This window comes from Callorhinus ursinus, unplaced genomic scaffold (genome assembly GCF_003265705.2).
Source record: "Callorhinus ursinus isolate GAN/ISIS: 27379988/994484 unplaced genomic scaffold, GSC_fseal_2.0 scaffold13, whole genome shotgun sequence".
Classification (NCBI taxonomy): domain Eukaryota; kingdom Metazoa; phylum Chordata; class Mammalia; order Carnivora; family Otariidae; genus Callorhinus; species Callorhinus ursinus.
This window is the reverse complement of record NW_027397075.1, coordinates 44,405,123-44,429,268: the sequence shown is the minus strand read 5'-3', so window position 1 is coordinate 44,429,268 and position 24,146 is coordinate 44,405,123. Positions and strand designations below refer to the sequence as shown.

The 24,146-nt window shown below is 35.9% G+C and overlaps 1 protein-coding gene across 2 annotated transcripts in view; it reads left to right on the top strand.

Moving 5' to 3' along the window:
* Positions 1-24,146, top strand: part of TOR1AIP1 (torsin 1A interacting protein 1) — a 39,745-nt gene that overhangs the window by 2,697 nt on the left and 12,902 nt on the right. For both annotated transcript variants that reach the window (XM_025878110.2, XM_025878109.2), the window contains exons 3-9: positions 2,876-2,935; positions 3,836-3,880; positions 14,121-14,162; positions 15,000-15,086; positions 17,996-18,052; positions 21,795-21,836; positions 22,580-22,648. In XM_025878110.2, coding sequence (XP_025733895.1) covers positions 2,876-2,935; positions 3,836-3,880; positions 14,121-14,162; positions 15,000-15,086; positions 17,996-18,052; positions 21,795-21,836; positions 22,580-22,648 — 402 coding nt within the window. The remainder of the gene's footprint in view (positions 1-2,875; positions 2,936-3,835; positions 3,881-14,120; positions 14,163-14,999; positions 15,087-17,995; positions 18,053-21,794; positions 21,837-22,579; positions 22,649-24,146) is intronic.

The window sequence follows — 24,146 nt, the reverse complement described above, 5'->3', positions numbered from 1 at the left end:
TTTATGTACACATGATAGCCTGGTTCATCAAGGGTCCCAAATCATAACTTACTCGGCGGTTCAGTGAATCTTCTCTGTAGATTGTTTATTGGATTAAGCCATATAGGCATATGTCAAGAAAAGATGGGATGGATACTTGAGTAACTACTAATTACCTGCCACTTTGTGTATCGTCATTCATTCACATAACTGCAGGATCAATGTACCGATTTTATAGGTGAGGAAATTGGAGCTCAGAGAAGCTAAGACTCTTCCCTATGATTACATGATATATGATGGAACCAAAATTCATACCCAGGTTTGTCTTCTCCAAAGCCTTTTCATTTTCCCTAAGCACCTCATTGTCACTCTCTTGTGTAATAATTAGCTACTCAGTGAAGTTCGTTAAGTGTGGTGTGGTGTGCATGATTATGTCACACTACTTTCCATTTAAAATGGATTAAGTGGGGGGCACCTGGCTGGCTCAGTCAGTAAAGCATGGGACTCTTGATCTCAGGGTCATGAATTCACGCCCCATTTTGGGCATGGTGCCTCCTTAAAAAAATAAATAAAATAAAATGGATTAAGTAGTCTAGATAGTAAAATCATGACATGATATGGTCAGTGTTTCATCAAATCTAAAATATCATCAGTTGTAAGATCTACCATCATTGTTTTATGTACCACCTAGAAAGAAGAAATACTGCCAATTAAACTATAATATGCCATAGATGGTATGATGCATCCCAATTTCAGAGATGTTAAAGTGTAGAAATATTTGTATCTTAGTATCAATGTAACATAGAAGTAGGCTACATTGATAGTCTACTTGAGTTTTAAAAACCATTTAAACTATTTTGAAAAGCAGGGGAAAGGATTTAGTTCAGTTATTAATGCTTAGTATCCTTTTAGTTTTTAGTTCTATTTATTTTCAGTTTGCTTTTTTTGATATTAGGAAAGTCCCACAACTGTAAATAATCGTAACTATGAAACTGACCATCCCTGGCTTTTTTTTTTTTTTTAATAACATATCTTGACTTGTTTCCTTATCCATTGCTTCTGATAAGATTATGCTTTGGGGTGCCTGGGTGTCTCAGTCATTTGAGCATCAGACTCTTGATTTCAGCTCAAGTCATGATCTCAGGGTCCTGGGATCGAGCCCCACATTGGGCTCGCTGCTCGAAACTCTCTCCCTCTGCTCCTCCTCCTATGCATGCACGTGCGCACACACTCTCTCTCTAACTCAAATAAATCTTAAAAAAAAAAATTATGCTTTATAATTTGACCTATTCTGTTCTCAATTTAGAATAAAGTTCAAGTTTAGTTCCAAATAAACATACCCTTTATATTTGATGCCTATATTACTGTGTTAAGATTATAAACTCTCTTCGGGGCGCCTGAGTGGCTCAGTCGTTAAGCGTCTGCCTTCGGCTCAGGTCATGATCCCAGGGTCCTGGGATCGAGGCCCGCATTAGGCTCCATGCTCAGCGGGAAGCCTGCATCTCCCTTTCCCACTCCCTCTGCTTGTGTTCCCTCTCTCGCTGTCTCTCTCACTGTCAAAAAAAAAAAAAAAAGGGTTATAAACTCTCTTAGAAAAATACTTTGAGGGGCGCCTGGATGGCTCAGTCAAGCATCCGACTTGGTTTTACCGTGGGTCATGATGTCTTGGGTGATAAGATCGAGCCCCAAATAGGGCTCCCTGCTCAGTGGGGAATCTGCTTAAAGATTCTCTCCTTCTGTCCCTTCCCTCACTTGCACGCATGGTCTCTCTCTCTCAGATAAATAAATCTTTAAAAAATAAAGACCTAAACCAAGGGGCCACCTTCTAAAACAACCTAATAAAGACAACTACATCATTTGTCATCCTGTTTTTGTAAGTCATGTTAAACGTTGATTATATTAGCTTAGAAGACGGATACAGTTTGAACTCTTCTCATTGTTAGAAGTCCCAGAACTGAATTGTTTTCACATTAAAATAGCTGTTGGGTTGTTCATCCGGTTCAGTCCATGTATACTTATATGACTGTTCTGCGATCAGATTCATTCTTTACTGGAAATCATGAAGCTAATTTTACAACATGAAATTATATTAGGAGAATTTCATTTATTTTTCCTACAGTTAAATAGATATTTTTGTTCTAATAGTTGTGGTTCCTAGCTAAATAATCACAGATAATTATTTTTTAATGCCTACTATTTTGTCACAAACATTTGATTCTTTGGCTGCTGAACATTTGATTCTTTGGAGCATTCATTCATTCTCCAGATATTTATCGAGCACCTACTTTATGCCAGTCCCCATACTAGATGCTGGGTGTGCGGTGGTGAGCAAAAGCAGGCAAGGGACAAAGATTGCTACAGAAGAAGGGTACTTGCTATTTTATTCTCTAATACCTCTTTTTGGTACTCTTTCTCCTTCAAGTATCTTATATAAGGCGAGCATACAGGAAATGCTTCTTAAAAGATGGAACTGAAATAGTAATTGATGCCTATAGATTAAGTTGAGCTTTAGGTTTAACTAAATCTGAAAAGGGTGGGAATGCAGAAGAGGAAAAGAAGGAAGTTGTAATGATGGGATTATGAACATGTACAAGATTTATTTTTAAAGGTAATTCTTTAAGTTTTAAATACCTGATGTGTGAAGTACTAGCAACTAAGGTAGATATTTCATAAAATCTGAGAGCTGAAAGATTTAGGGAAGTCATCTGCTCAAAGTTTCTATCAGTGCAGGTATCCCTTTGTCAACATCCATTCATATAAGTGCCTGATCATTTTCACTGAAATGGAAATCATTCCCTCACTATCTGTTTTGTTTTGGAGACAACAATTTATTTGTTTATTGTTTACTTGTTTATTTGTTCATTTCATATTTTTTTTAAATGTTTTCCTATATTAGTGGTGAGTGAAGATCCTATAATCAGCCTGCGTAGACCCCCTCTAAGAAGTCCAAGATCTGGTAAGAGATTGTTTTGTCTGTTGGTTTAACTGTTTTATAAATATAGTTTTATTTTTAAATAGGTTAGCACATGTATTCATATGGTTCAGAATTTAAAAGTTATTATAAATATACAATGAAAAATCTCCCTGCCCTCTCCGTCCTTTACGCACTCAGTCTCCTCATCAGAGGCAACCAATGTTTTCAGTTTCTTAGGTATTTTTTAGAGATATTTTATGGAGATACAAGGAAACTCATGTATAAATATTTTCCTCCCTTCTTAACACAAATGTTAGCCCAATAAACACTCTTTTCTGCACCTTCCTAATTGTGTTTATTTCTATTTAATATATTAACACATCTTTCCATATACATATATAAAGGGCTTTCTTATTCTTTTTAAGAGGTTGTTCTTAATATGTTGCTATGATTTTTTTTGTTAGCATGATGATTTTAAACTAGGATCAGGGACTTTTTATTGTTCCCAGCATAATGCTACTAAAAAAAACCAAGATTGAGGCTTTAATAGCTCAGGGCTATAAAATTTTTCTGCCTCATTTATATTTCTTTTTGACTAAAACCTCTAAGAAATGTTGCCCTTAAGTTGATTTCTTGACTATAAAAGAAAACTAGTAAAGTCATTCCAAGCAGTCTACTCTTGCTTCATTTTCAGAGTTTATTAGGGTGCTTTCTCATGGAAACTAAAAAAGAACCTTATTTATCTTCACATTAGGTTTCTACTCCTCAGTCCTTTTCTTTAAGAAAGAATTAGGATGGTTTTTTTTGATGGATGGCTAACTGTTATTTTAAGTATTATAATGATAAAGATCTGTTAAGGTTTTGATGATGAACTTGTGGTAAAGAACCATATGATGCATTTCCTTTTAAGCTCTAATCATTTTCTTGCTATCTCTCTTGCAGATTCGGCATACAAAACAAATGGAAATACTAAAATGAGTGAATTAGGTTTGTTTATCTCTAATTCTTATAGGTTCTTTTTGAGGATTTTCATTACCAGAATACAGGAATATACACATTTAGTCGTGAGCTTGAGAATATTACTTTGTTCACTATCTCAGCTTGTGGGACACTGTCCCTATGGCCATGATCTTTCTTAATCACCCTGGTTTTTATTCTATCTGAAATTATGTCTTTTGTCATATTAATTTAAATTCGTATATGAACGTGTAATAACAAATACATTTTAATTTTTATTAATTAGACTTTGTTAAATTCACACTGCTGAGAGAAAAGGGGATCTCAACTTACATGTTCACATTTTTTCTTGATTTAGAAAGTAAATTCTAGATGTTTTTCATAGTAAGTTCAGTGTCCTTTGCCATGTTTGTTGAATTGGTTTAAATGCTTTTCCAGTGTTTGCCTTGGTGTAGGACATGAGATACCAAGAGTGAACCTACATTGACTGTGGTTGGACTTAGTTTTAAGTTACAGTATTTTTCTAAATTTAGAGATGAGTCAAAAGGAAGGAAGCTTCCTTTTTTTTAATAACTTGTTGCAACTTCTTTGAAATTCATCTTTCACTTAAGTTCAGGCTGATTTCTTAGAGACTTCAGGATTTAGTGTCTGGGTACTGAAAATGTTCCTTGCAGTATGCAACTCATCATGTGTACTCATACCCACCAGAGTTTCTCAAGTGTTCTATTTAAAAACTTAAAAAAAAGTTTTTAAGTTACAGTCTCTTAATTGGGATAGAAGTTGGAGCTGAATTAATCCAGTACTTTTACTTTCTATTGTAGATTTAGAAATTATTTTTGTAAGTACTTTATAATAAGAACTAACTTTTTAAAAACTGCTTTCCAGTTTAAAGAAAAATTTCTACAGGATTAATAGAGAATGGCATCCTCTCATTCTTTTTTATAGTAATGTTAGTACCTTCTTAGAGTATTAAAAGTGACTATTCATGGAGCTTGAGTATTATTGATATCCCCAAACTATTCTTTACACTCTCTTTCCTGCTACCCCATTCTGACTCTTCGCGAAAGCGTGGTTGGCACTGAATAATCTTACAGGTACCGCTCTTAAAGGTGTCTGTATTGGGAGTTGGCCTCTGAGTAAAATCTGACCCGCAATCCTGTTTTTATACAGCCTGTGAGCTAAGAAAAGAGACCTCGTGTGGCTGGCAAAGTCTCAAATATTTACTATTTGGCCCTGAATAGAAAAAGTTTACCAGTCCCTGGTTTATACCAGTGGCAGGAATAAAGACCACAAATTACTCAAAGTGACATTTGTTTGTTCTAAGAGTAAATTCAGAGAGTTACATACTTACCTGGACATATTTATCGTAGCACTCCATATTAGCCTGTATGGACAGCACAAGAAGAAAGGAGGCAAAATGACTCCTACATTCTATCTAGTCTTCTCTTTGAGAAAGCACCAGAATCTCATTTATGAAATCTTCCTATCTTTGTCCCCAGACAAGAGCAAAAAATAAGCAAAGTTTTATTTCCTTGAATATCCTTCACTTCTCACAGCAACACTCAATAAGTCTCTTGGAATAGAGACTCTATAATAAAGATATACTTGGAACTTTGTATTTTCCTTAAATTCTGTAACCAGGCAAAAGAAAGTGATACAATTAGTGGTTGGTTTCCACCAGGAGAGATAGTCTTAAGTGATCTATTCTTACGACAGACAAGTTCCTAGGACTTCTGAAAGTACCTTTTTCTAATTGGTTGAGATTATTGGAACAGCAGTACCTCCTTCACAGCTTCTTTAATTATTGCCATGTGGCTATTAAGTGCTACAGCTTTTATAATTATTTTTTCCTCTTGGACCCACTTTATTTGGAATCAGGGTGGGGAGGGCTCCAGGCCCGCTGGGCCCGCAGCAGTGCTCGCACCTGGCTGATCCGCCAGTCGACACTGGAGCCCACCGTGCCACTCAAGGCAGTGTACTGCTCCACGCTGTGTCTGTAGTACCGCGGGCAGCTTGTGTCACCCACGAACAGGGGGCTGATGGCGCGTAGCTCCTTCAGCGATAACTGGTTGAGGGCAACCCCCTTGGTCTTGGGCATGAGCACTGCCTTCTTGGAGATCTTGTCCTGGTGGAATGGCATCCCTTTGCGGACCAGGTAGTAGGTGAGGTCAGTGGCCAGGATGTCCGGACTAAGACCTGTGCTGTGTTCTCACAGTGAATCTGGGGGACGCTAGTGGGGGGGAGGGGAATGGTGAGTCCTGGGGACCCTGGGTGGTGAAGCTGCCAGCCCCAGGCCCAAGCTCTATCCCCCTCAGCCAGGATGTCCCCAGCTGTGGGCGGATGTACTCTGACCCAGCCTATTCTCTCTGCTTTGCCCCAGCTTTATAATATTTTAACTTTTTTTAAAAATTAAGGGTATTACTGCTCCAAATAAAAGTTTAATTTCTCAAAGCTTCTGCATAAGCATAGGAAAGAATAATACCTTTTTAAAAAACAAGTGTTTTAACCTTCTACATGTAGAAGCAAAGGAGTTTAAAATAAAGGAAGATGAACACAAAAGAGGGAAATGAAATTAAAACTTCCGCATAGTCCTAGATGCTGCTGATTCATCATCAGATTGTATTTAAATATTTATACATTCTTTGCGGCTTAGGTTAAAAAGATGAAACTGGAAAGTTTAAAACCTTGCATGAAACCTAATTATTAAGCACTAATTTCACACTATTTTCTTGAGTGGTTAAGTAATGTTGTCATGGTATGAGAAATATTATATTAACAAAAGCCTTAACTTAAAAATCTTCATTCTGTGATATAAAAATTTATTCATTTATTATATATATATATAAATCAATCAGTGGCCTAAATGCTAGAACCATAAAGAACTACGACTTTTTTTTTCTAGCTCTTACAGTACATGATCTAATGGAAAAGAAAAACAAGTTAGAAAAATTGTTGTAATGTTGTAAGTGTTGAAATGGTGGTACGTGTATGAGATAGGCTGGAGGAGAAGTGCCCCACACTGCAGGAGAGGTTGGGAAGGTTTCATGGAGGAAATGGCATTTGACCTGAATTTTGAAGATGAGTAGCAAGCAGAATGGGGAAAGAGATTTGCAGGTACTTGTAAATGTCTTGTAATAGACATCACTATCTTCAGAGTCTGTGCAGTATGAGAAATTAAACTCTTTTGCATTAGAGTCAACAGTCTCTGATTAGCTGTGACTCTGAGATATGTTAAATAACTTTTAGGATGACATTCTAATAGTAGACTTGGAATTCTTGACCTTCATTTACTAAAATGAAAATCATGTTTTAAAAAAATTGTAAATATAGGCAAGACAATGGGTAGACTGATACAGTGATGTTTATTATAAAATCAAATAAACCTATAGGATTTATTATTATTTAGAACATCTAATTCATATCTTTGGACTATGCATAGGCACAATGATATTAGTGATATCATCAAGACAACCTTGTTTAACAAGTTACTGTTCGTGTCTTGAATACTATTGATAAAGTTAGAAAAATTCTAAAGAAAGGACTTTTAAAGACTAGAATCAAAGTTTTAAAAGTGTTCAAAAATAGGTAAAATCCATGAAATAGGGAATACTTCAAATATAATGGTATAAAAAATAAATGGGGAGCTCCCTTATATAAGTTGGTTAAAAAAATAATTCTTAAATTCTCCCCCAGGCTAATTAGACAATACATATATAAAGAAGACAAAAGATATTGAATTTTAGGCAACCTTTATATGAGGGATTGATTATTAGGTGAATTGGCTCTGAACAAATTGACCTGGAGTTTAAAAAGTATGCGGAAATAAATTAGGATCAAAAAGAGAGGGTAACTACACTATTCATTTTTTTTTTTTACTGGTAGCTCAATGAAGGAATACATAGATTCTAAAATCAATTTGGCCTTAAATTTTGCTATACCAAGTAATTTTTAAATTATATAAAACATAATGCCCTAATATAAATGTGACTTTAGCAAAGCTGCTGTTGTAAATGAGTTACCCTTAGAAGTTGTTGTTTGTTGGAACCTCAGAAGAGTTCAGCCCCTCTGTCTTTTCTTCATCAATTTATTCAAAAAATTATTGAGACAGATTTCTGGTTTCCCTCCCATTCCACACGTAAGAAGCTTGGAAGTCACCACGCCAACCTAACAACAAATAAACACAACTGAAAAATCAAAAGCTCTTTTTGGATCTGTGAGAAAGGAGAGAACACAGGGCAAACGCCTGCCTCCCAGAGTAGAGAGACAAATACAGGATATCATGGCTTCTCAAGAGCTGACTCAAAAGTGGAGACTTTTGCAGGTACCAGTTCTGGGGTAGAAAAACCTGAGCTGTAACTGATGAATTGCCGGAGGCTCCATGTGGAGAAGTCTGAGAGTGAAAAATGCCAACGGGACCCAGTCTCATGGGGCCCTCACTATACTGTGAGATTTACCTCCAGGAGCTCAACCAAATCCCCATGGTGTATATATCAGAGAAAAATGCCCTCATGCTTTCGCAGGGAGAGGGGGGGAAAGGAATCATTTTGAAATATGTCAGAGCACTCTGTTCTTAATAAGGCCTGCCTTCAGGGCAATCTAGTTAACCAGAGCCTGACCTACTGGAGTATTATCAGAGCCCAACTGAGCTAGGGGAAGGAAAATTCCCTACTCTGGGCCACTCTAGACATCCTGTGCCATCTAAGGAGGAAAGAAAAATATTGAGAACCACTTTTGAAGTTCACAGTTCAGAGGCATAAAGTCACTGAAGGAAAGAATTAATAGGACAATGGAGCCCTTTCCCTCCCTTGACACCTCATCAGCACATTACTAAAGGCCTGTTTACAGCAGTTCTTTTTACCTAGTACATCGTGTTCAACCATCAGGACATAATCTTGAGATTAAGATTTGGTATCAAGAGGCAGCGTTCCTGATTTCAGCTCAGGTCATAATCTCAGGGTCGTGAGATGGAGGAGCCCTGTGTCAGGCTCTGCACTGGGCATGGAGCCTGCTTAAGATTCTCTCTCTGCCCCTCACATGTGCGTGTGAACGCATTTGTTCTCTCTCAAAAGAAAAAGATGTACCAAAAGGCAAAAAACAATTTGAAGAGACAGCTAACATCAGAACCAGATATGGCAGGAATGTTGGAGTTACAAAACCAGAAATTTAAAACAACTATGATTAATATGCTAGAGATTCTAACAGATAAAGTAGACAGCATGCACAAACAGATGGGACAATATAAACAGAAATGAAATCCTAAGAATCAGAAAGAAATGCTAGAGATTAAAAATAAAAACAAAAACAAACACTCTGATAGAAGTGAAGCCTGCCTTTGATGGACATACTAGATTGGACATGGCTGAGGAAAAAAATTTCTGTGCTAGAGGGCATATCAATAGAATTCTCAAATGATAATGTGGTGTGATAGAGGTGTTAACTAAGGCTGTGGTGGTGGTAATGCAATATGTAAATGTATCAAGTCAGCATGTTATATACAAACTTACACAATGTTATGTGTCAGTTATACCTTAATTTTAAAAACTAGAATTCTCAGCCAAAAGGAAGGAGAAACAAGGACTGAAAAAAACAACATCCAAGGACTATACAGCTATAAAATGTGTAACACACATAATCGGAGTGCCAAAAGAAGAAAAAAGGAACAGAAGAAATACTTGAAACAATAGTGATTAAGAATTTCCCCCAGTTAATGTCAGACACCAAATCACAGATTCAGGAAGCTCAGAGAACACCAAGCAGAATAAATGCCAAAAAAATACACGTGGGTGTTTATCATTTTCAAACTACAGAAAATCAAAGATAAAACCTGAAAGAAGCTAGAGGAAGAAAACACCTGACCTATAAAGGAACAAAGATAAGAATTACATCCAACTTTTCTTCAGAAACCATACAAGCAAAAAAGAGTGGAGTGAATGATTTTAAGTGTTGAGATTTAAAAAAAAAAATGACCAAGCTAGAATTCTGTACCTTGCAAAATTATCTTTCAAAGGTAAAGCCTTTACCCAGGCTAACAAAGGAAAAAAGAAAAAAGAGAAACTAAGAAAAAAACGACACAAATTACTATAGATAGAAGCAGAGGAAATACTTCCCAACTCATTCTGTGGGGCCAGCATTCCCCTAATACCAAAACCAGACAAATACAAGAAAACAAAACTACAGATCAATATCTCATGAACATAGATGCAACAGTCTTCCACAAAATACTAGCAAAATGAATCCAAACTACAAAACGAATTAGGGGCACCCGGCTGGCGCAGTCAGTAGAGCATGGGATTCTTGATCTAGGGATTGTGAATACGAGCTCCACATTGGGTGTAAAGATTACTTAAAATTTTTTTTTAAATCTTAAAAAAAGAAGGGCACACTAGAACCAAGTAGGATTTGTCCCAGGTACGCAAGCCTGGTTCAACATTTGAAAATCTATCACATCAACAAACTAAAAAAGAAAAGTCACATGATCATGTTGATAGAGGCAGAAAAAGCATGTGACAGAATCCAACACCCATTCATGATAAAAACTCTATCAGTAAACTAGGAATAGAGGGGATCTTTCTCAACTTTATAAGACTACAAAAAATCTTAACAGCTAACCTCATAATGGTGAGAAACTGGGAGCTTTTGTATTAGTATTAGTGCTAAAAAGAAATAGCTGTCAAGCTATGAAAAGACATAAAGGAACCTGAATGCATATTTAGGCAGAGATGGCCCTGCTTACCATTCCTTACCAACATTGTGCTGGAAGTTCTAGCTAATGCTGTTAAGACAAAAGGAGACAAAAGGTATACAGTTTGGGAAGAAAAAAACTGTCTTTGTTCACTGGTAACATGATCATCAATGTAGAAATCTAAAAGAATGGACAAAAAATAGGAACTGATAAGCAATTATAGCAAGGTTATGGGATGCAAGCTTAATACACCAAAGCTAATCACTGTTGTACATACCAGCAATGAACAAGAGAAATTTGAAATAAAAAACAATACAATTTACAATAGCATCCCTTCCCCAAATGAAATACTGAGGTATAAATCTAAGAAGTTATGTACAAAATCTATCTGAGAAAAACTACAAAATTAATGAATAAAATCAAAGAATTTACTTTAAAAAAGGGAGGTTCCACATTCATGGATAGGACGACTCTGTTGTCAAGGTGTCAGTTCTTTTCAACTTAATCTATAGATTCAGTGCATTCCCAATGGAAATCCCAACAACTTATTTTGCGGATATTAAAAAATGATTAAGTTTATATAGAGAGTTGAAAGATCCAGAATAGCCAAGACAGTATTGAAGAACAAAGTAGAAGGGCTCAACCTCCAGTAATCGAGACAGTGTGGTGTTGGTAAAACAGTAGACAAATAGATCAATAGAATAGAATAGAGAACCCATAAATAGACCACGTGTAGTCAACTGATCTTTGACAGAGGAGTGAAGGCAATACAATAGAGGCAAAGAGAGTCTTTATTAAAGAGTGCTGGAACAACTGGATCTACATGTAAAAAAATGAATGTAGACACAGACCTTAAACTCTGCAAAAATTAAAATGTATCACAGACTTAAATATAAATTTTAAAAAACTAGAAAACAACTGGGAGATACCAGGAGAAAACCTAGAGGACTTTGGATGTGGTAATGACTCTTTAGATATAAACCAAAAACACAACCCATGGAAGAATTGGTAAGCTGAACTTCACTGAAGTTAAAAACTTCTCTGCAAAAGACAATGACAAGAGAATAACACAAGCCACAGACTGAGAGCAAATACTTGCAAATGACACATCTTATAAAGGACAGTTATCCAAAATATACAAAGAACTCTTAGAACTCAACAATAAGAAAACAACCTGATTGAAAAATGAGCCATACAAAAAAACCTGCACACACATTAATAGCGGCTTTATTCATAATTGCCAAAGCTTGGAAGCAACCAACATGTCTTTCAGTAAGTGAATGGATAAATAAACTGGCACATCCAGACAACGGAGGAGTATTCGGTGCTAAAAAGAAATGAGCTATCAAGCCATGAAAAGACACGCAGGAACCTATATGACATTCTGGAAAAGGCAAACCTATTGAGAGTAGAAAGATTAATGGTCATCGAGGATTTGGCGGTGGCGGTGGCAGTGGCGGTAGGGGAAGGATGAATAGGATAGAGCACAGAGGATTTTTTAGGGCATAAAAATTCTCTGTGTGATACCATAATGATGGGTACATGTCACTATACATTTGTCTAAACCCACAGAATGTGCAACACCGAGAGTGAATTGTAATGTAAATTAGGGTCTTTGGGTGATTGATGTGTAAATATAGATCCATCAATGACACCACTTTTCAACAAACAACACTGGTGGGGGATGTTGATAATGGAGGAGTCTATGCATGTGTAGGACAGGGACCATATAGGAAATCTATCTGCCTTCCCCTCAATTTTGCTGTGAATTTAAACTGCTCTTTAAAAAGAATTAATTAAAAAAGTAATTATGCCATTATAAATGAGATTGATGCAGTGGTAGATGGGTAGTAGACTAGAAATCAGAAGGGCTTGTGTTCAGGTCCTTTTTTTATTTGTTCAGACACCCTTAGAAAAGTCACTTAATATCAACGAGCCTTATCCAGGAGAGTATTCCCTTATGACGTTATGGGAATCAGATTGCAGACGTGATGGTTTTTTCTGAAAACTAGCAGCATGCAAATATCAAGGGCTTAACTATTATTAAGATAACGACTTAAGGCATAACCATTGATTCTTCTTTTTTTTAAAGATTTTATTTATTCATTTGAGACACAGAGATAGAGCATGAGCAGGGGGAGAGGCAGAGGAGAAGCAGGCTCCCAGCTAGGTCAGGAACCCCATGTGGGGCTCGATCCGAGGACCCTGGGATCATGACCTGAGCTGAAGGCAGACATTTAACCATCTGAGCCACCCAGGCACCCTGTAACCATTGATTCTTAAGAAAACATCTTTTGTTTGCATGCTATGGAATTAGTTATATGAATAAAGAATGTAAACTGCTGTACAAAAGACAAGTACAATAATAGTTACATGCTTAGAAAACTCCAAAAGGGGAATGATAATCTTTTTGTATGAATGGAAATATTTATGAAAAAGTTTTAAGAGAATAGCACTAAGGCAAGTTTGACTTTCCATTTTTCTGCTTGGAAAAGAAAATTGAAAAGACAGTCTCCCTAAAGATCCTAAATTAAAATGCAATATAATATACCAGATTCTAGCTTTTTAAGAGTACAGAGTATGTGTAGTTAATGGTTAGTTTTTTTCTTATACCAAAAATACTGGCAAATATATTTCACATGTTGATTTACACTTGCCACTATTATAGTAGGAGTAGTTTGACCAGTGTTATATTAATATAATTAAACTGATCTGAAGAAAAGATTCCCAAATTCACCATATAATGTGTTGGCCCTTGCCTTCCACAGTGGTTTTCCCTTTTTGAAAAGCAAATAGGGATTAAAATCATTAGAAGGAAAAGCTAAAAAGAAACAGATTTCACAATGAATCATGGAACACTACATCAAAAGCTAATGAAATGATGTAATGTATGGTGATTAACATAACAATAAAAAATAAAAAAACAGATTTCAGCTTTGTGAGCAGTCCATTTCATGCTACTTCTCAAATGATCACTCAGCAATGTTTTAGCCCAATTATGCAATGCCACATTTGGGTTTATCTCCCTTTAATAAAAATCTTTCAGAATAGCCCTACATTTAAAATTTGTTTGATACATTTTCTCATTTATCTTTGTCCAAATTCTCTGGCTCTGAGAAATAGTGGTGTTCATGAACTTGCTGGAGCTAGACAGAGTTTCTTTCCCTCTTTCTTTCTTCCTTTTTGGATATATCAGTGCAATAAAGAACTGGTTCATCAGTTCTGCCAGGATGGTGGGTTTCTAAAGAGAGTGTAGGGAATCTGGCAAATAGAATGAGAATACAGTTAACCTTTATAGGGACTGGAATATTTGTCAACAGAGAATTTAATGTTTTCTGCAAACGGTACATTTTAGAGTACAAACGGACCTGCAGCTGAAAGAAAAATAAACTCTTCCTAATTCTAGTTTGTATCAGACTTATTTCTGAAATAACCTAGAGGGATATAATATGTGTATTTTTAAGATTTAATAGGAAAAAAGCTTAGTTGGTCCGTCTTTATGTTCACTTTCCTAAATTATATGCTTTTGTTTATTCCTGAGCTTTAGCTTCTGACACTATGTTTGACATGTCTGCTTTTCTTTTCTAGAAGCCACCGGTGTCCAACAGAAGGTCAATTTTTCTGAAGGAGGTATTTTCTTTTAAAATATTCTAAATCTTTTTTTCCCCATTAACATGAGGTGCAAGTTTCACAGGTATTTGAGAGCAGAAAATAGTGTATTTTTCTTCACAAAAAAAAAAAAAATCCATGCTTATCTGATGGGCCGGTAAAATAGGATAGCGTGAGCAATGATAGTCTTTATATGCATTTTAAGCATCTTTTGTCTGAGTTAATAATTTTAAGCAAAGTTAATAAAAAAAGGTTCTAGCATATGCTGGCCTATGACTATGGTATTAAAATAATCATTTTTTCAAAATCAGTCTGTGAATAGTACAGTAAAATTTAATCCATTTTAGAACCCGCCATAATCTAAGGTTACCTGCATACCATTTTAGAACCCGCCATAATCTAAGGTTACCTGCATAACAAAATGTTTGTTATGGGTGTATGTGTACATCCCCCTTTCAGAAACACAGATGGACATATGTAAACACATGCGTGTGCATATACTAATCTTGTCTGAATTTGCACACTGACTATATGTAGTTCCTCCCATAAGATAGAATTTTTCCACTATTTAATGCTCATTTGCTTACTCTCTGACTCTACAGTAAAGCTTCAGAATATAATCTTGTAGATACTACTCTGAATATTTGTTTGAGATATAATTATGTACCTCAGAGAACATTAATGTGCTCGATTTTAGCTTATATGAAAATTTGTGATCCAGAATAGTAAGCATAATAAATAGCAATTCTGTATCTGATAATTAGAGAAGCTTCATTTTAATGTTGAATTACTTATTTTTCTAGATCTTTAGAGCATTAGAATAAAGACTATACTAGTATATTATTTACTTCTTTTTAGGAGAAACTGAACAGGATGATCAAGACAGCTCTGACAGTGATATTACTACTGTTAAGGTCAGATCCGGGGATTCTCTTGATTCTGGAGGTAACATTGCTTTATATACATATGACTTTATCTTAGGAGCTGTCTTTTTAGTTAAAATATAAAGGTATTTGTGAATCTGCTTTTTAAAAAAATACTCCAAAGTATTTTATAAAAACTATTTAAAAAGTGTACTTTTTAATATTTATGAAAATTACTGATTTCATGTGTGCATCTAATTAGTAATGTAGTGACATGTAACATCTAAACAAATAAGTCACTTTTTGGCCTACTTTGATATTGATGAAATATAAGATATTTTTTGTGCTCAAAAGAAGTAGTTTTTAAAAAAACATTGTAGAGAGGGACGCCTGGGTGGCTCAGTCAGTTAAGCATCTAACTTAGGCCCTGGTCATGATCCCAGGGCCTAATTGAGCCCCATGTTGGGTTCCCCTCTTAGCAGGGAGTCCATTGTCCCTCTCCCTCTGCCCCTCCCTCCACTTGTGTACTTATGCGTGTGTGTGTGTGTATGTGTGTATGCATGTACTTCCTCTCTCCCTCTCAAATAAAATTGTTAAAAAATTTTAAAAATGTTATAGAGAAACTGATCTCATTGGCAGTGGTACTCATTACACTATCAGGAATGTTAGCTTTTAGGAAGTTTTTTGTTTTTAATTTTATTTTCTTATGTTATGTTAATCACCATACATTCCATCATTAGTTTTTGATGTAGTGTTCCATGATTCATTGTTTGAGTGTAACACCCAGCGCTCCATTCAATACGTGCCCTCTTTAATACCCATCACCAGGCTAACCCATCCACCCACCCCCCTCCCCTCTAGAACCCTCAGTTCGTTTCTCAGAGTCCATAGTCCCTCATGGTTCGTCTCCCCCTCTGATTCCCCCGCTTCATTTTTCCCTTCCTACTATCTTTTTTTAACATATAATGTATTATTTGTTTCAGAGGTACAAGTCTGTGATTCAACAGTTTTACACAATTCACAGCAGTCACCATAGCACATGCCCTCCCCAATGTCTATCACCCAGCCACCGCATCCCTCCCACCCCCCACCACTCCAGCAACCCTCAGTTTGTTTCCTGAGATTAAGAATTCCTCATATCAGTGAGATCATATGATACATGAAGTTTTAATATACCTAGGTAATCGCTTTTATCTCTGGATTGTTCAAATTCACACCAGGTCAATAATAACAGTTTATGATTGTTCACATGAATTTGTGTTTTATTAAAGGAAAGAATTGACTGAAGAGAAAAAAAATACCAATTGAGGCTTAAGAGAGTCCTGAACCAATTTGTAAACTCTGTAAATAATGAATAATTTATATTTTAGTCCTATGAAAGAGTAATTCTCCACTTTCCCCTCACCACCTTTTGAGAATTTCCGTAATTCCAGTTTTACTTCATCATTTCATTTTCAAAATAAGCTCATAAGCTGGTTTATGGGCATTTGGTATTCTCTATATTTCCCACCCTTCCTCATTTTCCCCCATTCTTTCTTGATACAGAAATCCCAGAGGAGATATGCACCATTCTAGCATAGTGGTTAAGAACATGGGCTCTGGAGCCAGAATCCCTGGGTTCCACTCCTCCACTACTAGGTTGGTGCCCTCAGGCCATTGTTTAACTTCTGTGTTCCTCAGTTTCCTCATCTGGGTTGTTAAGAGGTTAAATTAGTTCACATGTGCAAGCACCTAGAAAGTACCTGTCACGTAGTAAACACTTAAATTAAGTGTTCTGATTAGTTTTGGTATATGTATACACAAAGCTCTAAAAATTAAGAGACTGATTAAGCCATTCATATAGCCAGTAATTTGATGCCATTGCCACTAGCATATAGCTCTTCAAAACTACATAAACCGGAGGCTCTGTGATCCCTTTAGAATTCTAATAAATTCTTAATGAAGCACCTACCCACATGCAGAAGAAAACTCTAGCTAAAGAACAAAATACAGATCTTCCTAGATTATTTTCTGGGTTAATTATCACCGAAGAGATACAAGAATAAACAAATGAGAAAGGGGGATAAAAAGAGAGAGAGAGAGGCAAACCAAGAAACAGACTCCTAACTGTAGAGAACAAACTGACCATAGGGGAGGTGAGGGGGGGATGGGCGAAACAGGTGATGGGGATTAAGGAGTGCACTTGCTGTGATGAGCACCAGGGATTGTGTGGAAGTGTTAAATAATTGTACATCTGAAACTAATATTATACCATATGTTAACTAACTAGAATTTAAATAAAAACAAAACAAAGATCCATTGGAGTGCAGGAAGAAAATACTAGAATTTCATGGATATTTATATTTTATTTCATCCATTTAAAATGTCTATTTTTATTTTATAATAAATGCAACACGTTAATTAATATATTATTTCAGTAATACATGTATATGTTTTGGAGATTGATGCTCCAATTTTTTTAGTAATAGGAATACAGTAACAAAAATATTTAGCTACCACCCTGAATATGTCAAATGCTCCTGCATCTGATCACTTTTGAACAGATTTAGTTACGATTTCCATTTTTATATGAAAACAAGATTTTAAAGAAGAGTAGACTAAAATATGTAATATGTAATGTATTGGCCACTTACAAGAAAAATTTGAGGCAAAATGGGTGTTAATGATTTCAAGAAGATCCATTATAAACTTTCAAAATATTCCCCATTTCAAAGCTTTTTATTATCTCCCTTACCTCATGCCATGTTCTATATCTTACATTTTTTTCTTTAGGAAGTGGTTAGGGAAAGAGTTAATTAGTTAATTTTTTAAATACAACATGACTCTTTAGAAACTTTTTAAAAATAAATTGTGAGCCCAAGTGTTGAATTCCCTGGGGTATTACTGAATATCTTTGCTCCTTTGATTACTCATTGTTCTCTTATAAAATATGCATTTAAAAAGTACAATATACTTTACAGTGTACTATATTTATTTTTGTTGTGTTTTTAGATCAAACCCCCAGATCATCAACTCAATATCCAGAATCATTTTGGCAGTCATCACAAAGTAAGAGTAAAACCATGTCTTCAACTCTTAAAAGTCTACCTGTATGTGTGGTCAAATGTTGTTTTTATTTTTGAAGATCCCCTTTTCCAGTTTAACCTGAAGTGTTGAAAAAGAGGTCTAGTGAATGCTAAAAAACTCACCCAGCATCTTGAATTTGCTTCAGCTCTGTACTCAAGCTTGAATTTTATTTTAAAAAACAAGAATCTGCGTTCTTCAACTTGTTGAATGTCCTTGCTTCCCATATAAATTTGTTGACTGTTTTTAGTTTAATTTAACTAATGTAGTTTGAGCGTACTTATATGGACATATTCTAATAAGAATATAAAATTTTATATGTAGTGTGATTTGAGCTCTATTGCAAAAGTTTGGAAGGTTGAATGAGTAACAAACCAAGGTATAGTAAAAAGTTAATAATAAGGTAGGTGGTAGGTATATAAAAATCTTAGAAGCTCGCTTACAATCTTGAAAATTTTCACAATGTGTTGAGCAATTTTAACAAAAGAAAAGATTGGAAAGTAATATACTAAAATGCTACTAACGATTTGTTCAGGATGGTAGAATAACTGGTGACATTTTTCTTTTCCTTTTCTTCTGTATTTTGCAGATTATCTACAGTGGATATGTATTTCTTAAGCAGAAATGATACTGTTTTCCATTTTTAAACCAAGTCCCAGAATTTGAGTTAGTTATTAATCAACCTAAAATATCCTTGTATATAAAATCTTCAAGGACTTTTTTTTCTTTCCACATCACCTTTTTTGAAATATGAGACTGTATTTATTTACTTATTTATTTATAAAGATTTTATTTCTTTATATGACAGAGAGAGAGAGACAGCACAAGCAGGGGGAGTGGCAGGCAGAGAGAGAGGGAAAAGCAGACTCCCCTGCTGAGCAGGGAGCCCGATTCAGGGCTCGATTCCAGGACCCTGGGATCATGACCTGAGCCAAAGGCAGACATTTAACTGACTAGCCACCCAGGCATCCCATGAGACTGTTTTTAAGGAGGAAGTCTTTAGAAATTTGCTTTGTAATCACTGTTTATAGAATTCCACTTTATTTCACTTTATATATATTTAGTTTTTAGAAGGTTCTGGGTTTGAAGTTAAAACTGCAATAAAACAAAACCCACCCACTAAGACACAAAAATAAATCATTTGTGGAAAATTACTTGCTAAATCATCTTATGTCTTTGTCTTTGTTATTCTACATCTTTGATTTTTGGAAGCTCTTAAAAGTATCTCCCTATATAAATTATGCTACATGCATATAGTGGAATACTTTTTAATTATGAAAAATTAGTACTTTGTATACTAATGAATAGGTGATGAAGATATATATCCTTAAATCTAAGATGCCATTATTTTATGTGTCACTGAGAAAGATAAACCATCCAGTTAAACTATGACTTATCCTTGATTATAAGATACAGACCTAGGTCAGAGGTGTTTTTTAAAAAGTATTTCTTGGGGTGCCTGGGTGGCTCAGTTGGTTAAGGGTCCGATGTTGGTTTCAGCTCAGGTCATGATCTCAGGGTTGTGGGATTGAGCCCCGTGTTGGGCTCTGCACTCAGCACAGAGTTTGTTTGAGATTCTTTCCCTCTCCCTCTCCCCCTCCTTCCCCTTCTGCCCTACCCCCTCCCACGCCGCTCCCTCCCTGCCCCCTCACATGTACACATGCTCTCAAATAAATAAATAAATCTTAAAAAAAAAAGTACTTGTAGAGGTGCCTGGGAGGCTCAGTCGTTAAGTGTGCCTTCGGCTCAGGTCATGATCCCAGGGTCCTGGGATCGAGCCCCACATTGGGCTCCCTGCTCGGCGGGAAGCCTGCTTCTCCCTCTCCCACTCCTCCTGCTTGTGTTCCCTCTCTCACTGTGTCTCTCTCTGTCAAATAAATAAATAAAATCTTTAAAAAATAAAAATAAAGTACTTCTTTGTTTTTAATTTTTATTGTTATGTTAATCACCATACATTACATCATTAGTTCTTGATATAGTGTTCCATGATTCATTGTTTGTGCATAACACCCAGTGCTCCACGCAGAATGTGCCCTCTTTAATACCCATCACCAGGCTAACCCATCCCCCCACCCTCCTCCCCTCTAGAACCCTCAGTTTGTTTTTCAGAGTCCATCGTCTCTAATGGTTCGTCTCCCCCTCCAACTTACTCCCCTTCATTCTTCCTCTCCTGCTATCTTCTTTTTCTTTCTTCTTAACATATGTTGCATTATTTGTTTCAGAAGTACAGATCTGTGATTCAACAGTCTTGCACAATTCACAGCACTCACCATAGCACATACCCTCCCCAGTGTCTATCACCCAGCCACCCCATCCCTCCCACCCCCCACCACTCCGGCAACCCTCAGTTTGTTTCCTGAGATTAAGAATTCCTCATATCAGTGAGGTCATATGATACATATCTTTCTCTGATTGACTTATTTCACTCAGCATAACACCCTCCAGTTCTATCCACGTCCTTGCAGATGGCAAGGTCTCATTCCTTTTGATGGCTGCATAATATTCCATTGTGTATATTTACCACCTCTTCTTTATCCATTCATCTGTCGATGGACATCTTGGCTCTTTCCACAGTTTGGCTATTGTGGACATTGCTGCTATAAACATTGGGGTGCACGTACCCCTTCGGATCCCTACATTTGTATCTTTGGGGTAAATACCCAGTAGTGCAATTCCTGGATCATATGGTAGCTCTATTTTCAACTGTTTGAGGAACCTCCTTACTGTTTTCCAGAGGGATTGCACCAGCTTGCATTCCCACCAACAGTGTAGGAGGGTTCCCCTTTCTCCACATCCCTGCCAACATCTGTCGTTTCCTGACTTGTTAATTAAAAAAAGTACTTCTTAAAATCAATGATGAAAGACATTTTAAAAAGCATGTGTCTATTTTTTTAAGTATTTTGTTGGTATAGACTGAAAACAAATCTAAAAGAATATTCATAAGTCTAATTCACCATGGTATTCCTGCACATAGTAGGCACTTAATAAATATTTATGAATTTTTAAGTTACACATTTCTAGAATGTTTTATTTCTTTTACAGCTAGCATATATTGCATTTGTATACAGAAAAAAATTGAAAAATTTACAGTGACACTTGTAGCAATGGGTAGAAATAACTCATTTCTTTAGGGCAGATTTGGAAATTTACTTTGTTATAATTGTTTGAAATATCATTTCTAATCGTCCCATTATATCATTTTACAGTTGTTAGATACCATCCCAAAACAAAAAATAGCATCTTTCTCTTCATAACTACTTTGTAATGCTCACATTGCTAACATACTATATATTAACATATATGGACTGCCTGGGTTTATATCTCAGCCCTACTACCTCTAGATATGTAATCTTGGGGAAATGATCAGTTTCAGTTTCAGTGTCCTGATTTGTAAATAGGGATAATGGTATATCAACCACATAAAGTTTGAGAATTAAGTAAAATTATACTTCATACCTGGTAAGCATTCAGTACATGCAGCCATTATTTTGATGGTATTGATCCTAAAGTTGACTTATTATTATCCAATTCTTGAATACTTTGGAAGTTTAGAAAAGGGAAAAAATGGATATATTGCATGTTTGGGACTGATGAAAGAAGGGTTTGATTTTTGTGCGGATTTTTTTGGTTTATAGTATCCATATTATACAAGTAGAATATCTATGGAGTATCTTCACTGTTCTTATTTCCAAGTATTGTATGACCTTATCTTTGTTTTGTGTTTTAGGTCGAGACTTCATAACTCTTGATAAGCAACCTTCTGTGCTAAGTAAGTGGTTGGTTGTCTGTTCTTTTATCAGTCAAGTAATTCTGACTTTGTCAAATTTGGATTTGAATAGGGTTTCAAGTTATTTTACCCTCTTTGCCTTTTAATCTCACCACACATTGGTACCAAATGTGTAATTATTCTGTGATGTGGAAATGTGTTTAGGACTATTTTACCTAAAGTAACTTACTTACAAGAATAAATGGTTGGGCGCCTGGGTGGCTCAGATGGTTGGATGTCTGCCTTCGGCTCAGGTTGTGATCCCGGGGTCCTGGGATCAAGGCCCGCGTCAGGCTCCTGGCTCAGCAGGGAGCCTGCTTCTCCCTCTGCCTCTCTCCCTGCTCATGCTCTCTCTCTTCTCTCTCTCTCTCTGTTATCTCTGTGTTTCAAGTGAATAAATAAAATCTTTAAAAAAAAAAAAGAATAAATGGTTAACTTTTTCTTCTTAATATTGAAATCAAGTTCAAGTATTATTGAGTTCAGTCATTCTCAGACCAGAACAAAGGACTTGTACATAGTTTTGTCTATTAGATGATTATATATTTATTTGCTGCCTATTTTGCTGTAAGTGGTTCATCCTTCATGGAATGATCCTTTAACATTATCTTTTACTTCTGAACCTGTTGCTTTTGTTGTTTTCCTCCCCAAATTTGTCTTGCCTTTCTGATAAATTTACCTTGTAAATTTGTATGGTATACATTTTCAAAGTATGTGAAATGATATTTTGATATATGTATTTGCTTCAGGCTCGGGATATCAAAAAAAACCTCAGGAATGGCTTGAACAAACCACAAGAATAAGGGCTAGGATGCAAAGTAAGTTGATAAATCTCTACCTATTGAAGTAATTTTAAGTTTATTTGCTGTTTTTCTTTATTGTTCAACATACAAAAATATTTAGTTCTTCAGATAGGCATTTAGACTGTAATTTCATTAATAAAGAACAGCTATGATTACTAGTTATTTCCATCTGCTTGGAGGAGCAGGAGATGGTCTGGATGTAAAGTGTAAATAGTGGTGTGAGAAAACCTGCGGATGATGGGTCTAGACTTAAAAAATTGTCAGCTCTATCTAGCAGCAGTCCAGTCTGTACATGATCATGAAATTCTACTCTCTTGACAGCACCTGTTTTTTATTTGTAGCGGACTTTGTTTACTTTTATTTAAATAACCACTTAGAGCAACTCTGCCTGCCCATTATATGAAGTAATAAAGGTTGAAACCTTCAAGTAGTATATTCATGTTTAGGTTTAGGGTGGATTAAATGTCACAGAATTTGAGAAATACCATAGATAGATGTGATGAAATAATCATGCTTTGAATTCAGTGTCTGTCATAATTTCTGTAGTTGTGTCCACATTAAATCTTGACTATGCTAAAAAAAATACTAACTCACCCTTAATCTTTTATCCCTTCTTTATTCATCTAACCACAATAAATCTCAAAGTCATTAGGTACTCCCTTACTTTTATTTAGATAATATAAAAATCCCCATCACATATCTCTTGCTCAAGAAATGACATACTGTAGGGGCGCTCCTGGCTGGCTCAGTCGGTGGAGTGTGTGACTCTTGATATCGGGGTTGTGAGATAAAGCCCCATGTTGGATGTAGAGATTAGTTAAAAATAAAATCTTAACAAAAAAAGAAAAGAAAAGGAAATGACGAACTGTAATAGGACAAAATTACCTTGTGGTAAACGAACCTCTGGCTTTGTTTTTCCATGGTCACAGTTCATTCTTTCCCACCAGTCAAGTTTTATCCCACATGTGAGTTCTTCAGCTGTCTAAAACTGAAATAACATTCTGTCCTTGCTTTATTGTTGACTGTCATTCCTTATTATTGTATGTGCCTTGCTATTAGAAAACCATTTCTTCTTGCAGTTTGCTCTTTCTGACCTATTATAATTAGGAAGGCAAATATTCATTATTTAGCTTACTAGGGTTATGTTTATAGCAAGTATCAAAAATTAAAACCTGTGGGGCACCTAAGTGGCTTGTTAAGGGTCTGACTGTTTGGCTCAGGTCATGATCTCAGGGTTATGAGATCAAGCCCCACATCAGGCTCCATGCTGGGTATGGAGCCTGCTTCTCTCTCTCCCTCCGCTCCTCCCCGCCCCCTCTCTCTCCCTCCCTCTCTCTCTTTCTCTAAAAAAAAAAAAAAAAAATTAAAACTTACTTTATAGATCTGAGATATATACTCTTAGAAGTAAAAATGGATGAGTTTAAGTATATACACTATGTAAATCTCTGGGACTTGTTATGCTGTTTCTTGACTCTTAACTATATATTCTGGGTAATTTATAGCAGATACATTT